Below are 16,763 nucleotides of genomic sequence, written 5' to 3'. Positions count from 1 at the left end.
ACCAAGTTTTTTAAAGACTCACTAACTTTTTAAGTCCACATATCCGCCTATAACTAATGATGCTTTCGAATACAAAGATTTTGTTGGAAAATGCCATATCTATGAAACTAGATTACTTCAAGTTGCCTTTAATATCTTTTCTCCAATGCACCATCAATACCTTTTATATATATCATCTTTTAAAGTTCTTATAAATGTATTTTTACAGTAAATATTCTTTATTTATAATCGTAATATTTTTCAGGTACATAGCTGTCCAGATTTTACTGTATCGTTTTGTACTCAATGCATTTTTGTTATTATTTCTTTATTTTCATGTCTGCACTTTTACAATAATCAATAAAGACTGAAATTAGGGGGGAAAAAAGCACGACCTACCTTTTGGTAAATTTGACTCGTGATGGTGTTTTCTTTCATTTTTGACATTCCGTTCCAGTGAAATTCGTCCTCGTGGTTAACATCAAACGCAGCACGACGCAGTAGGAATTATCTCTTAATCGTCTCTGATTCGCTGATTAAACCAACGTCAACACGCACGTACGCCTCGCGGGAGACGCAGGTGCGTCAGCCGGCGGCGCTCTCAAATCGTTTGTGTTAGCATCCGACATTAGCATAAACTCTTCGCTGGACTTTTCCTGGTCGAACAAGCCGGTGGTGTCACGTCTTCAGAGTTTAATCCGCTTTCCAAATGTGCAGCCTGGAGGAGTAATGAATAAAACGTGTGGCCATCATGGACGAGGTAAAGTTTAGAGATTTCTCATCAAATTAGGGGCTTTAGCTAATTAGCCATTTTACCTGACTAGCTGGTGCTAGCCAAGCCCACATTTTTATTACTTTGAATGTATATTAAAAATGTATGGTTTGTTTTCCTTTTGATTTAGTGTTGTTTTACGTAACCAAGCATTTAGTTGCGTAGATAGTTTTATTTGCCCAGAACTAAAATATTTATTTAAATTTTTTGAATTTCAGAGCTCTTGAAGAAAAGCTACAATTAGCCACATTACCTGTCTGCTTTGTGTTAGTTAATCCCACATTTTTATTATTGCTTTGTTTATTTAAAATAATATATATACTTCTTGTTTTTGTTTTAATAGTAGTTTATGCATCTAGCATTTAGTTGTATGTGTTTGTCGTGTTATTTGCTCAAAAAATAATTTTTAGGTTAATTGACAAAGAAAACGATAGTCTTGTTGATTCATAGTTATTTCACTTCATTGCTTTTGAAAGATGGCTACAGTTGTCTGTAGCCATTAGTACCCTGTACTAGATAGACACCCTGTGCTTTTATTATTGTCTTCCTGAAGCAGTATGTTATTGTTTTATTTAGCCAGGCTTTACCTGTGTTCATAGTTCTATTAGCCCAGCTTAAGTAAATTAACAGTGACCGTAATAGTTTTCTTTCAGTCCATTGATTCATATTTGTTCTGCCCCCCTAATAATTTGTATTTTTTAGGATGGACCAATTGACTTCAAGGCATTGAGAGCAAAATTTCAGAAAGAGGGCCTTCTGTCTCAATGGAAAACCAGTCGACCAGCCGTTGCTGAAAAGCCCAAACACATCCTGTCTCCTGGAGGACACTGCAGCTCGTTGGTGAGTGGTACTAACGCAGCTGAAGAAAGCAACCCACCAGTGGTTCCCCGTGTCTTCTTCAGAGATGGTCTTCGATCATCTGGAGGCAAGCAATCGATTTCCTTTTCACCTCAGCAGACTTCTCCCTCATCTCAGCCAGCTAATGGAGATGGCACAGCAATGCAATCCCTCAGAGGTAGAAACATGCCTTTGGTGCTGCCGGTCCTGCCTTTAAAAGATCAGAGGATGGATATAACAACTGAAAGGGAGCACAAACTGGAACTGGAACCAGGAAAAGAAGTCTCTCCACAGAATAAATTTAAGAAGAGAGGTATGCTGCTTCCTTTTAAGTCCGTTAAAGCAACAAAAGTCAGTGCAGAAGATGGAGAGGGGCCCGCTGGTTTGACTAACAGGTCCTGTAGTTCTCCTGGTGAATTGCCCTCAGCGGAAAAACAAGGTACAGAAGACAGAGTCTCGGTTCAAAGTGAGCATGCAGCCTCCGAGCACTCCCCCTCTAGTCCTGAAATCTTAATCAGCCCCCCTCCTTCAGAGTCTCACGTTGACTCGGGCAACAGTAATGTTAGCACGGTGGAGAGGACCAAGAAGAAGTTCTCACGGCGGCAGATGCTAATTTCTGCCAAAACAAAGATTTTGCGCTCCCCTGACAAGACATTTCCTTCACCTCTGAAGAACCCTGACAGCCTTGGTACCAATGTGCTCGTACCCCCAGCCGTGTGTCTTCCACACCTGGCTTGTATTTCTGCACGACCGTTTTCCAAAGCCAGCAGCTCTCCATGGAGTAAGTCATCCACGTAAAATTCTGTTATTTCATCCTGAAAGTGAAATATTCCTAAAGATTTAGATAAGTTCCTCTTTGTTTGTTCTTTTTTTTTTATTTTTCTCCTCAAGAGCCAGCGTTTGATTTTCAGCTGGTAAGAGAAAAGGTTGAACAACTATCAGCGAGAACTGCTGAACTTAATCCACCAAATAGTCCCTTAAAAAAGCCCTTACCAGAATTAGGGATGCTTGGACCGATGCCAGCAAAGCCCTCCAGACCACCTGTAGTAGATATCACCGCTTATCTCTCACTCACAGTTAAAGGTAGGCTGTTTTGCTTTATTTGACATTTTTGATTGTCCCATTTTGGAGCAACAGTCATTTTGCTCAGACATCATTGACTGTATGAACCTCACTGTGGTTAATACTGTTTTCATTTCTGGCTTTTTTTTAAAGGTGCGCCAAGTGGTCAGTGCCAAACACCACATAAAGAATGTTCTGAGCCCACATTCACCTCCAACCCTGTGCTTGATGCCCCACAGTTTCCAGAGTTTGAAAACTCAGAGGTGGAACCTGCGGTGGGTGAAGCTGTAGACATTGCTGCATTAGACCTTGAAGCTCTCGACATAGTTTGCTCTGACGTTAAAACGCCCATCCAGTTTGAGGAAGCAGGTCGTGGGGCTCCAGAGCCTGACCGGTCAGTTCAGGAACCTGCAGAGACCTGTGAGATCTCTGTCGTCCGTGATCTGAATCTAGGCAGCCCAAACATAATTCCCCTTGATCCGGCCTGCTTCCCTGAACCAATTAACCTGTCGGAGTTTCCAGAGCTACCTCTACCAGAGCAGCAGTCCCAGAGCGACGTGTTAGCTGTAGATACGTTTGCTAACTCCTATGAGACTGATGTGGGGACTGCTGAGAGCCAGTCTTTACCAGAGGAAACTGAGCTCAGGAGTCATACATCGAACGATGAGATTCAAACCCATCTGAAGTGAGTTTTCACGCAGGAAAAACTGTTTTCATGTTAGAGTTCTCGCCCCCCAAAAATTGGATCGCTTTTCTGCCTTGTAGAGAATACCAGCAGGACAACCACAATGAAACATCTGACGATGTGTACGAAGAGGTTGAGAGCATCAATAAATTCATCTCAGGCCAGATTTCAACCAAACAGAGAAGCAAATTGAAAAGTAAGAATGTTTCATTCTAAAATAAAAGTCCTCGCAGGCTTTTATCGTCTCAATTTAACTTCCTTTTTAATAATGTCTTCCAGATCCGTATGCTGACAACCACCCTATGGTAATTCATTTTCAAATCTAATTTGGTGCTGAGCAAAAACCTCAGTCTTACAGCTCCAAGAACAATTCTTGTCATGAATAAATGATGTACTTCCAGTCATTTGTGTTAAATGAAAATCATGTACTTGCATCTAGAAGGAGGAGGTGTACGTTAACAGACGGCCGCGGCATCCATGGTACGTTTCCTCCAACACGCAGGGCCCGTTTTCTATCTCTGACAGTGATAGTTGCCAGAAGCAGGGCAGCCAATGATTTTGTTTTTGTTTTACTGTGGAAATCACACTGCAGGGGCAGCATAACAGGCGAACATGCTGCTCACGCGGCCCACCGTGCCCACAGGTATGTTACACGCTGGCCTTGTGATCAGTTTGTTTTCACATTCTCTTCCGCCTTTTTTTCTTTTCGACGTAGAGTGAAAAGTGTGATTTGTTTTCAGCAAGGAACAGTCCAGCCCCAACTCTGCGGTCTATAAAGACCAGAGGAAGAGGGAGAAACAGCGGCTGGAGAAGGAGAGGAAGGAGCAAAAAGAGAGAGAAAAGAAGGAGAATGAAATGAAAAAGAAGTTCAAAGTAAGCAGATTAATTTCTTTGCTCTGGTGGAGCTGATTTATCTCAAATCTGCTCTCAGCTTCACTGACTCATCAGTCCTCTTGTTTAAAGATTTGTGTGGAAATGTCACCTTGTTGTGCGAATACATTATCTGTGCAGCTAAAGCGAAAAGTAGCTCAAACTTTAAGCAGCAATGCACCTCTAAGCTGTTCTGAGGACAGTTTGATGAAATTGTACCCCAGGTGACGGGGAGTGAAGAGCCTCTGTACCACGCCAAGGTGATGGTGGCCAGTAAAGTTCGCAAGAATGACCTGCCTGTGAAGAGCGGGGACACGGTCAGCATCATCCGGACCACCAACTGTCCCAAAGGCAAATGGCTGGCCCAGGATGCCAACCACAAGTGTGAGTACAGTCTCAGTGGTTAAGGGTGCCAGCGCACAAGTACTGAAGCACCCTTCATAACTTATCACCCATTATTCTTCTGTTGGTGTCACTTTTTTGACTGTTTAGGTAAAACCCCATAGCCATTGAGCCATGCATTGAGCCATGCAGCTCAATCGGTGATACTGTGCTGTGACTTTTGATAGTCATACATCATAGGACATAGATGAAATTAGTATAAAACTGCAGAAGATTTCCACATAAACAGGGATGAAATGTATGAATTCAGTCCCGTTTGAAGCTTGAAAGCTCAGAATTCACAGTAGAAACATTTAAAATTTAAACGAGTCACAGAAAGTTGGACTTTAACGTAGTGTGCGACTTCACGCTCTAACTTCTGAGCTGTCTAAACCTTCCAAGATGTTTGCAAACGACTCATTTCCACAATCAACACATTTAATAGTAAAATGTAGGCTTTTTTCTTTCACTTCTTTCACCCAGACGGTCTCTCACTGCTATGTTTTCTCTCCAATCCCCCCTGAGTGCCATGCAGAAGGAGCACATCCAAACTCTCATTGACTTCCATTTTATCCAAGTCTGAATTTTCTTGTCAAAACTGGAAGTGAAGGGTTTCTTTTACTTCTTTTATCTCCTACATAAAACACACAACAAATGACGTGTGACAAACAGACACTTCCAACACTTAAGAGTTCAGACATTTAAAAAAAAAACGCTTCATAGTTGTCACACAGTGAATTTGTCTGATGCTTAATTTATGTCGTTTCTCTGCCGGTCTTATTGAGAGTGCTGTCAGGTAGTGAGAGACACAAGTGTGTGGTTACCATGGTGACCCTAATGAGCCACCTGCAGCAACATTTTTGATCTAGATTGTTTTTGTTTTTTTACACCTTTGGTACAGTTTTTACATCAAAACGTTGACCTTTTAAGTAGCTTAAAATACTCCCAAAAGTCCCAAATTATTGCTGGGCTTTATTGAAGAAAGTTGATGGATGTTAGAATTTCAGGTAGGAGCTCTTTAAAAAATTTTAAGCTTTTCTTACAATTTACACCTTCATAGTTGTTTGCACTGTCAGTAAAATCAGGCTATTAAACACAAAGAAACAAGATTCGATGTAGACTTCTGACACATGATCTTATCAGCAACTTGGACGTTGACAGAATGGACCTTGTCAACACCAAGTCTGGAGCTTTGTCTGGTTTTCAGTATGGTTTCCCCTTGTTGTTTCAGATGGGTATATTTCAGTGATGAACGTGGAGCTAAATATAAAAGAGATGCTGGAACTCGGCAAAAAGGCTCAAACAGCCGGACGAGGAGGCAACGTGGAGGCAGATACCATCAGTATTGGGAGCAGGTTTCGTTTTTTTTTTTTCTTTTTTTTTTTTTTGTTTTTATCAGTAAAAACATTAGTAACTACTGTATTCAGCATAATTATTATTTTTTCTCCTTCTTTTTTCCTACAGATCCTCAACCTACCCCGTTCTAACAAGCAGTTGTAAGTGTTCAGTGTCAGTGTCGACCCCTTCGGCTCAGTGGGCACATTTCTGCCACTCTTTATTTGAAAACACGCGGAGTCGACTGGTCCGTCTAACGTTTGCACATGTTGACTGACGGAGCGCAGCTCCAGCTCCAGCACAACTGCTTGGCATCTGCTTCGCAGCTGAATTCTTTTACGATTGTAGAGGAATTCGGTGTAAGCTGAGAGTTTTGGCTGCCAAACATCTCTCATCAGTATGCATGCTGAGTTTTTTTTTTTTTTTTCTCTCATCCCAGTTTGTTTTTCCTCAGTCACAGATGACAGTGAGGAGTGGGCCTATGAGGACGACACCCTCTCTCCTTCCAGTGAAAGCCAGTAAGATGTTTACTGTCCTCCAGCTGCTTGTTGATAAGTGAAGATTTTTTAGAGGTGAAATATTAATTAAATTTGCCAATCAGGACATACAGTTTTCTCCTCTGCTCATTCTGTTGTAGCATTCCTCCTCAGCAGACTGCTTCAGAGCCTGAGATGTGTGAGTATTTCTTTATTTGGTTCTTTGAAATGAGAAAAGAAAAAAAAAAAATATAACAATAAATATCCCCAACCCCGCTTTAGTTGTCCTCTTTAAAGGAAAATGTAGCCTCTGCCTGTGGTGGTTTGAAGTTGTGGACATACGGCAGATTTTTTCTTTTTGTGTGTGTGTGTTGTTTGCCCAATTACTCACTCCTGTTTCAGTCCTTCTATCTTTGCGTTGCTAAGCTCATTAGTCCATCCTCATACTGATGTCCTTCATGTGTTCACTTTGACAGCATATGTTCCTGTGGACGCCCAGCAAACGCTGAGCGACGCCAACCTGGAAGACCTGCACACACAGTAAGTCTCACACACACACACAGATGTCAAAGCTCATTTCCTCTGCCAGTTTTTACAGTTAGTAGCTGTGCTTTAATAAGGGGAGCGTCCAGCAGTCAGTAGGTTAGTGGTTCAGTCTCCTTTATGGTAATTAACCTCAGATTGTGGTTGCGCTGCTCGTTGGGGTGTGACTACATTATATGTGTGAAAAAGATACGATCTTTAGATTCAAAAGTCTGTATAAAAGACTCCCTGTGTCTTGTAATATAAAGCAGTGGTTCCTTAGTTTGTCCTCGGAGGCCCCCCTTACACAAACAGAACGTTCTGCAGTTTGAGACGAAGAATCAAATTTGAAGTCTGTTTGATCAGCTGGTCCTTTTAAATCTGGTCCTGAATCATCTTAAAGACTTAGTTTATCACTGTTTAAAGTATTGTATGTCTCCTATAAGGGAACTGTAAAAGTGCAACACTCATAAATAGTTTCATAATTCCTGTAAACATTGTTAATTTTCTCCTGAAGCATGTTAAAAGATGAACGTACAGAAGACTGTTTCATCTGGCCTGTAGATCCTGTTTGATTTTTATTTATTTATTAGCTTCATACTCCAGTTTGGACAGGAAGTTTGATTCTGGATGCTACATTTGTAAAGAGTGAATATTTCCACAGCTGATAGCATTTTAATCAAAAATGCATCAGTCTGTTGTTCATATTTATTTTTACTTTTTTTACATTCCACGAGTCACTTGTAAAGGCAGCTCTGTTTAGCATCAGTGGCTGATGCAATTAAAATGAGTTATTTTTTTACACGTGCAAAATATACTAAAAGCTCTGTGCCATTAAAGTGCCTCCCAACCCACCGCGAGCTAATTGGTTATTAAACCAAAGCGCTATCTAAATGCATAAGAAGATAAACAGTTACACTTTTTCCAAACAACTATGCATGTGCAGTGTGTTTGTGTAGTGTGTCCATCTTGTCTCATTTCTCTGGGTGAAGATGACAAACCAAACGAGCTGGATTTTATAACACAATCCCAAAGGATGGTCATCTTTGTCTTTTTGCAGATTAAACCATTATCATATTCTTATTTACAAAGCTGTCCAGTGGTTCATGAGATGTTGTATTGACAGGCAGACAAGAATAGGGTTTAATGAAACTCAACCTAGTCACTTTATGAAAATCTCGGATTAACTTTGGAGTCAACCTCAGCTAACGCAGCTAATTGACATTACAGAAAAGTTAGTTTATGTACAGAAATCTTACAAGGCAAGTTACTTAATGTCTGAGCTCTAAAAACCTTTTTTTATATTTGTATTGAGCTAAATGTTTTATCTGCTTATCCGTGCTTGTTGTGTGGTCATTTTATTTGTTTTATTTTACAACATACACCTAAAAGATGCATACTGTTTTTTCCGGACTATAAGGCGCACTGAAAAGCCTAAAATTTTCTCAAAAACCGACAGTGCACTTTACAATCCGGAGCGTCTTGTATATGTAAGAAATTGTAATGTTTTAGTACGACTTCGGTAAACTACAAAGCCGCACCGCTTGCAGCTTTAAGGCTCAGTTATAGTCGGGCTTTGTAGCGTTGCGAAGGGCGTGCGGACCTGAGCGAGCAGCGGAGGCGGTTATACTTGTCGTTTACATTGGTGCAGTATTCTTCCATGAGTTTTGAACCATTTGATTATCTTTGTGATCTCTCATAGAGGGATCATGCTGATACAGGCGAACCAGCTCCGCTAGAGCAGCAAAATCGTCCATTTCAAATGGAACGTGGCACACGTAGTTACAAAACCTGTGAGGTGCACAACGATGCGCCTTATAATCCAGTGCGCCCTATAGTGCAGAATATACAGTAATTGATTAAAAGCTGCTCCAAATATTTATTTGCTTAGTTCCTGTACTCCTCTTCAATTATTACCCCTTATATTCTTGTGAAAGCATGTGTTTTGCTGAATAAGACAAATTTGCACCTGTAGGACACACTTTGATTCTCCCAGGTTGTTATTTTAGGTCTGTGTCAGGTTTAGGATTGTGTCCCTCCCTCTTTACAGGTGTAAATTAATAATGTAAATTAATGTAAATGATTTAAAATTCTCCTCACACTACAGGATCAGACACGAAGCCCTGCAGAAACTGGCCTTCTTCCTCCAAGCCAACAAAAATGAAACCGGCGACGTCTCTGTTGGTGGAGGAGCAACTCCAAAGTACCGTATTCCTCATCCCTCGCTTCTCACAATATCTAAGGTTTTTAGATTTCACTGTTAACTTTATATTTCATCTGTTTTGTCTTAAAGTGTTGAAACATCGAGTAAGTCGACGGTTGAATTATTTTTTTCTCTGTGCCTCCACTGTTGTCACAGCTTCTGTCATTCACACTGATAATAGGTGAAGGTAGACGAGGGTCCTCACAGATCACCCTACGGGCTCCACAGTCTAAACACTGCTCGGGGGCTCTGGTGAAATGGAAAACGGCTTCACTTTTATCTGCTTTAAGTAACCCGGAGACGAGCCGGTGCTGCATATTTCACAGACAGCAGTTCAAAGTTGATGTGACATTTGTATCTGCTTGTTTTTTATCTAGACTTCTTGTGCGCCGTTGACGAGCCTCCATATCCGTAAGTGTTGAGCTTTCCTCTAATCAGTAAGACATGTTTGAGTCTCTTTGATCAGTATGTGCGTTAGCAGAGGGCTCCTCAGATAGTTTTTTTTTTTTTTCTTTAAACTCCCCCCACTGCCAAAGAACGTACAGACATACTGTACTTTTAAGTTTGTTTTTTTTGTCATTCCCGTTAAGAGCTGTTGTGTCCTGTTTTTATTGTATTTGACAGTGAACAGGAAGTTGACTTCACAGAGATGGAGCTCCTTCCTCCCCCACCACTCTATGCTGATAACTTTGATCTACACATGAACTGAAGCAGGGACTGTCCCTGTGCAACATCCAGGGAGGGGGGGCAATGATATCTTAAACGTTTGACATTGAATTTCAAATGGTTTGGCTCCTTTCTGTGGAGAAAGGCTGCAGATTTAACTCTTATTTGTGAGTTCACGTGTTTAGTTTCTGTTTTGTACACCATCTTTGTTTGTTTTTTTCCACTATAAAAAGAAATAAATAATGCACAAATGTAATCATTGCACTTAAGCAAATGGAAGTAAAGAGTTGTTTGTGATTGCTTAAAGGACAATTCAGGATATTTTGAAGGGGGTTCTGCTGATATGTTATGAATAATTGTCTTGTTGTACATGGCTCATTAAACTGCCTGAGTTCAGTCAGTAGTTTAGGTCTGACAGGACTGATGAGCTAACGACTAGTTTGAGTGCAGCTGTAACCAAAGCAGCCATCTTAAATCTCAATATTTCATGGCTGGTTATGTAAACACTTCAGATCTTTGCACTTCTGTCGTTTCTGCAATACGTAGTTATTTAAATGGTTGTGATCGTTTACATCTGCGGTTAGTTGCTAGCACAAATAGCAGCAGCTAGCTGTAGCACTTCCTGGGCAACCTGAGGTCAATTCTGTCAGGAACTTCACCATTTTTCTGCTGAAATGACAGCATAATGCAAAACTGACTGCCACAGTAAGGGTTAAATATTTAGAATTTTTGTTTGTGTGAACCGCTGTGAGTTTTAGATTTGCGATAATGCAGCATTAATCCGGTTTGGTCTTGGGGCCCCGTTCTGACTAGCCATCAGCTCACCAGTGCTGTCACTGAGGTCATTCAAAAAGCTATGACAACAGGGAAGATATTAATGTGAAATAATTTAACAGAATCCTGCTTTAAAACGGCCAAAATATCCCTTTAAAGTTTTGAACACATTTACTAAAAACGTTCCTTGCACTCAGGTTTTCTGTTTCGATGTAACACCAAATAAACATTTGACAATGACTCATGTTTTCATTACATGGCAGGTTTCACTTTCCCACAGTAAAACTGTTTTCCAGAAAACATTAGGAGTAATTGGGGAAATCAGCTGTTTGTAAGGAGAAATTATGGGAAACCCAAGTATGAGTAGGTTCTACAGAAGCTCTAGATCCTGCAAGAAGGAAAGAAAAGGCGTGTTTGTGAAATCCCCTTTGATGCTGATGTTTTGAGTGCAAGCATCCCTCTGCACCCAGAGGTGAGTGTGGGAAAAACCTCCATCTGGCCTCAATTTGGAGAGAGGAGGAGCCTGAGGTGGGGCTTTGTTGGAGGGCTGTCACAGGACCTCGACATAAAGGAGGAGAAGAAAGGATGGTTGGGAGAAAAGAGCCGTGGACCCAGAGAGAAAAGGAAAAAAAAGAAATCTCCTTTCTGCTGCAGACTTGCATGGGCGCTTTGACTCATGTTAAATAGCTAAAACTCGAGTTGACCAGACAAGAGCTAAAGAGGCTCGTTCCTTGTTCTTGTTGGAGGCACACAAATCGTTTTAAATGCAACGCTGTTTGATATATGAGAAGACGATGGCAGCCGAGACGAAAAGCGGCGGGAGTTCACTCAACAACCCCACCTGTAAAGACCACAGCAGGAGGAAGCTGCTGGTCGCCGTGGATCTCTTCTGCTTGTTTTTAGGTAAGGACGCTTCTATTAACACTTACTGAAAACGTGTCATTGTATCCTGGAGGTTTTACCTTGAATTTATGGCTTTTTAAAACCTATTGTTTCGGTTTCAGTGTGCTTTTTCGTTCATGGTCCTGGTTCTCTTGTAGTTGTTACCTGATATATAACCCTCGCAAGGAAACACCTGTCTTGTAAAGAAAGAAAAGTTAGCTTTTTTGTTGTTTTTTTTTTACACCCTAAAGTCAATTAGAAATGACCAATAAATTATCTAGTTCTTTGATATTAAATATTTGAGCGTAAAAAACGAGCCAAATTAGCTTCACAGCTCCCGTTACCAGAGCAACTTAAAGCTAAACATTGAGTGGTGTACGGAAGCCGACAGAGGACTTATAAAAGTTTATTTTAATGCAGTTATCTCGCGATAACTACGCTTGTTATATCTATATAATAACAGCAGATATCTAGATTTGTCAACAGAGCAACTATTCCCTAAACATTTAACTTTTTTTGTTGTTATTAATCTTCATGTTTTCCATGTGTGGCTCTGGAAACTTTGTTTTTTCTCAGCTCCAGAAATGTGCTGGCTAAAGGGAAACCAATAAATGAACTTCTCCGGGAGGGAAATGCCACATTTCTCTGCTCTCCCCACCCACACCTGTACCCCATGAACCTCTGCTTTGACTTCCTAGAATGGCTCAAATTCTTCAGGAATTCTTCAGATGTGAACATCTGGCAAAACATATACTTGTGTGAATGTGAATCAGCTGCAGACACTGGATGAAGTTATTATTGTAGGTCAAACTTTTTTCAAGGCTGATGTTTGAGGCCAGCCTGCAAAGCCTCAAACCTTGGACCATTCATCTTTTTTTTTACTTTGATATAAGTTTACATTTTTATGTTCTGAAATGAATGAAAAGCTGTGTTTAGAAGCAACACAACGCTTTTACCTCAAAATTAAAACTCCTGCGGCCTCCTGGAAAAAATCCAGCTATTGTGAACAGTCAAGTGAAGATTGAATAGAATAAACAATCTTTTGTCTGTTTAGGCTATATTTAGGTTTGGTCTCGTTTTCATCTCTGTGGAGGCAAAAATCCCCATCATTTGTTCTGTGTACTTCACACAGAGAAACTTGTCAACAAACCAGCAGTGGTTTCTTTTTTTTTCATGGTCTAAAGAGAATAACCACAGGGAGGAAACAGTAGGCCGGGACAAGTGATCTCTACACCGCCTCCATCCTCACTCAGTGACTCCAGTTGTCAGCATCCAAGGATATCATAGTCTTGTTTCTGGTTACCTTTCCTCCCTGTGGGCCATCAGTGCCGACAATGATAACTTCAGTTCAGTATGACAGTGGAGAGCATCACGACTGGAACTGAGCCAGTCTGTCTTTGTTAAACATTAAGCTGCAGCAGGTGGATATCGTGCTTCCCACTTAATCTCATAATGGCTTTTTTGATGCACTTAAGTACAAGCCTAATAAGACAGAAGTAATTTATACCTCCTTTTGTAAATTTGCCAAAGACTCTTCACTATGGAAGCAAATGTTCATGAAGTCTTTTATTTAATTAAATTGAGCCTAGAAAACAAATAAAATAAAAAGTGCATGTTTTTATGACTAACTGTAATTAGCTTTGGCTAAAAGCAAAATTGTAACGTGAAAGCAACTTTAAATCTCAGCACTAGATTAACTAAGATTGTGCAGGTCCTGTTTTTTATTGGGCTTTTTTTTCTTGCTCCATCCTTTGCACCCATTATCTCTGTCTCCGCGTTAGATTGAAAGCTCAAATATTGCTAATCACACTAGCTCAAAACACGCCATTTTGAGTTCAGCAGCCGTGAGCATTTTGCACTCTTTTTTTTTTTTTTTTTTGGCATCAGGGTGCAGTTGTTCTCGCTACTCAATTTTTAAATAAAACCTTTCATCACAAACACAGCAGGCACAGAAAGGACAGAAAGAGGAACGCAGTGAGCTGCAGGTCCTAGTGATTGAAGTACAGAGGTCCCATAATAATAATTATCCCACAAGATAAATAACTTTGGGTTCTCTTTGCTAACATCTGGATGTGAAGCATTTCCTGATCAAATGTCCTAAAGCTTGATTTTAGATTTTGTATTTGGAAGGTAAGACATTCACTGGTGGAATTAAAACAGTTTTTTTGAAGATGTAAAAATATGCGAAACAAATCACTGGAAGAGAAGATGACTTTTCCTGTCTTGCCTGCTCTCATTTTACGAAAGCAGCAGTGCAGCAGGTTGCTCCTCTTAATTCTTTCTCCTTAGATGGCAAATATTTCACAAAGACTACACGTCACAAACCATGAAATGGATATGTTTTGCCCTGGAAGTAGTTTATCTAAACATAGGCTGGTTTTCTAAGAAATTCATTAATAATTAGAGGTGCTGGTTGATTGGCAGCGCAGTTTGAAGCGCAAATATCCCTTTGCAAGGGCTTTGTGAATTATTAGCAAAATCATTTTGTTAATAGATCCAGGCTTGAGTGTCTAAATATGTCTCTGAAATTCATAGTTAAGCTGAAAAGCCTATATTTTATACTTAGTATGTGCTCCATTTTTTTCCCCTCACTATAATTCAGAATGACGAAGAAACCTTACTGAAGTATCATATTTTAGGAATTACTTCATAGTCCAGGTTTAAATGTCAGACATTATATAGCTAATCCAGCTGACAGTAAGATACGTTTCTGTCGCTTGTATTCAGTTGTGTCAGGGAGGAAAAAGTTGTTGGTATAACCACCAGCTAGCAGAGGTTGGCAGACGTATCCATGTTACACGATGGGACTTCAGAGTTTTACAGACATGTGCGGAGTAAAAACAGCTGCGTCTGTGTGTACTCCACCACCACCCCAGACATGTTCACACACAGCCCCACAGCGGCAGACAGTGAGCGATCCCCGCGAGTGGAAAATGCCCGTCTGTTTGTTTGAACAGTCACATTCGGCGTTTTTGGCGAAAGCCTCCAGAATATAGTGAGCGTTTAATTCAGTCTGAGGCTTTCGCGTTCACTCCAGTTTCCACACACGGCAGCAGCGTGGGCACGGGCACGCCAGACATAATAACGCGCGCTGGGTGATGTGCTGAAAAAGTCATCATCGTTTGCGGCGCTGGCTTGTTTTACATCGGGGCTCCTGAGTTGTTTAACTCTTCAGCTGGAGAATGAAAAGAAAACGCCCGCTGTTTATATCAGGATCTCAAAGTCTGAAAGCTTTGTTTTTTGTTTTTTTTTTATGTTGAGCTAAGACCGTCGTGTTGGCACGATAAGGACCCACCACACCTTCTGTGTTGGATGCGGGCAGAGCAGAAGGAGGTGGGAGGGGAAAACCCCAAGAAGCCACTGCTGATGCTGCACTGTTCACCGGATGCGAGGGGTCAGAGAACAGAGCCGGGAAGAAAATCCCAGCTGAGCGCCTGGAAAACAGGATCTGACTGTTCTGGCTGCTTGGCATCATTTTTCTCTCCTCTTTCCAAAGAGTTGTGTCAAACACTTGATCCTTTTTTTTTGAAAGTTTAAAAGCCACAAACACTCGAATTCATTAATCTATTTGCCGCCTTGCTGTCTCCATTCGTCTCTGCCCCTCTGCCTCTGGGTTTGTGGTTCGTCTGTGAATGTGTTTGAAAGCGGTTGCAAGGGTCAGGGCTCTGAGGCACTGTGTTTCACATCTTTTGCAGCCCCCTGTGCTTTATTTCCCCCCTCCTGCCTCGCTTCATGTCAGCAGTCTGAGCAGCATCCTGTGTTGTTCTGCTCTCAGACAGATAAACCAAACCGAGGGCTTCAGAAATTCAGGAATAAATCCACTGCAAAGTGAAGCATGTTTTTACAGTAACAGGACTTTTAAGGCGTCCCTCCTTTTCGCAGTGCCTTTTTCCGCTGGTCTCCCCTTCAGAGTGGAATGCAGCTCAGTCCTGGTGTTTGTTTGAAGAGCGAGGAAAAGCAAGAAAAGTTAATAATGCGAATCCTGCTGAATGTGGCGGGAGGGCTGAGATTCTGGATTCCCCAGAGCGCCAGAACTCTGTCGGTAACACGAGCTCGACCCAGCTGGACGTTCAAAGGCATAAGTCAGCTGTGTGTGCGTGTGTGTGTGTGTGTGTGTGTGTGTGAGGGGTTGATGGGCTCAGCAACTAAAGCATGTGTTGACATTTGGTTTGAGAAATTGTTCCCCACCCCACCCCGACCACCACCACCTCTCTGCTTGTTTTTCTTTATATCTGGCGATCGCAGGCGGCTCGAAAGCTAAACGCGTCGCTTTGAAGAGATTTGAAAGTGCGTTTTTTCAAATTCTGGCTTGAGATTCGACGTCCACCCTCAAATATCAAAGTTCTCCATCGGGGGCTCCTTAACTGGGAGAGAATACTTCGTCCATTTTTGGCTGGTGTCTGAGTTCCCCTCGGTTTGTTGTCACAAGATAAAAACATTTTAAGTGGTAAAAGACACTAAACTGATCAGACACAAACACCCCCAAGACATCCTGAAGAGGGTCTTTTTAAGTGGACTTGAGAGCCTCGGCCACAAAGGGCTTTTTTTTGTTTTCTTTGTTTAGAAGAAACATTCTGACTTCAGTTGGTATAATTCTCACCTTTAAAATGTCTTTAATAAAGTCATTGTTTTGTTTTGTTTTGTTTTACTTCATACATTCAAAGATTTTAATGTTGATTCTGTTTGGGTTTTTTTTTTAAGATGTCACTGTTGGTGAAACTACTAAATACAATTATCTTGTAGTTACAGTCCTGGAAAAATGAGAGCCCACCCTCCTTTCTATTCTTGCGTTTTACATAACAAAACATAATAAAAATGATCTGGCTTCTAAAATGTTTTTAAATCTAATCTGATTCCATCGTGTCATTATTTATTCAAACAAAGCCTTAATGGAAAAGTTTGTGAGTGGAAAACTAAGTCAGTTACTTGTAGTTCTTGTTTTCTGTTTGACTTTATCAGTCTCTTTTGTCATTAATTAATCCTGGCCCACTCTTCTGTACATCAGTGCTTCAGTTTGAGCAGATACTTGTTTCTGCACAGCTCTCGTAAAGTCTTACCACAGTATCTTAATCTGGCTGAGGTCTGGACTTTGACTGGACCGTTACAGCACCTTTTATTCTTTTCTTTCTGAGCCGTTCTGCTGTAGATCAGCTGCTGTGTTTGGGCTCATCACTGGCGGCGCCAGGGGGGCGCTAGGGGGTGCTATAGCTCCCCCTGGAAAAGTCATAGCACCCCCGTAGCACCCCCAAGCAAAGGCATAACCGGGGTATGTGTGGGACATGTCCCCCACTTCCCTTATGTATGCCCTATATCCCCCGC

The 16,763-nt window shown here is 41.2% G+C and overlaps 2 protein-coding genes across 10 annotated transcripts in view; both read left to right on the top strand.

Moving 5' to 3' along the window:
- Window positions 1-536: 536 nt before the first annotated feature.
- si:ch211-188c16.1 (FYN binding protein 2) lies at window positions 537-10,094 on the top strand. Of its 8 annotated transcripts, none has more exons than XM_037981914.1 (19): window positions 537-739; window positions 1,454-1,591; window positions 1,709-2,369; window positions 2,480-2,671; window positions 2,804-3,335; window positions 3,416-3,531; window positions 3,615-3,640; window positions 3,775-3,815; window positions 3,928-3,978; window positions 4,076-4,208; window positions 4,430-4,589; window positions 5,818-5,941; window positions 6,051-6,082; window positions 6,361-6,439; window positions 6,559-6,596; window positions 6,874-6,937; window positions 9,027-9,162; window positions 9,279-9,533; window positions 9,747-10,094. In XM_037981914.1, exons 1-18 carry the CDS (start codon window positions 731-733, stop codon window positions 9,516-9,518), a joined length of 2,772 nt encoding a protein of 923 aa, XP_037837842.1. In that variant the 5' UTR covers window positions 537-730; the 3' UTR covers window positions 9,519-9,533; window positions 9,747-10,094. The 8 variants fall into 8 exon arrangements, with proteins under 8 accessions (XP_037837842.1, XP_024862601.1, XP_037837841.1 ...); XM_025006833.1 differs by adding an exon at window positions 9,213-9,226 and having other exon boundaries at window positions 1,454-2,369; window positions 9,027-9,122; window positions 9,500-9,533; XM_037981913.1 differs by having other exon boundaries at window positions 1,454-2,369; window positions 6,376-6,439.
- A 990-nt stretch (window positions 10,095-11,084) lies between these two features.
- LOC108238297 (phospholipid phosphatase 3) overlaps window positions 11,085-16,763 on the top strand; it is a 20,550-nt gene continuing 14,871 nt past the window's right edge. The window contains exon 1 of one of the 2 annotated variants that reach the window (XM_017420273.3): window positions 11,085-11,465. In XM_017420273.3, the coding sequence (XP_017275762.1) occupies window positions 11,327-11,465 (139 nt within the window). In that variant the 5' untranslated portion in view covers window positions 11,085-11,326. The remainder of the gene's footprint in view (window positions 11,466-16,763) is intronic. The other variant, XM_017420272.3, reaches the window with a different exon arrangement.

Source organism: Kryptolebias marmoratus, linkage group LG20 (genome assembly GCF_001649575.2).
Source record: "Kryptolebias marmoratus isolate JLee-2015 linkage group LG20, ASM164957v2, whole genome shotgun sequence".
Taxonomy (NCBI): Eukaryota; Metazoa; Chordata; class Actinopteri; order Cyprinodontiformes; family Rivulidae; genus Kryptolebias; species Kryptolebias marmoratus.
The sequence above is the reverse complement of the archived record's forward strand: the minus strand, read 5'-3'. Positions and strand labels throughout refer to the sequence as shown.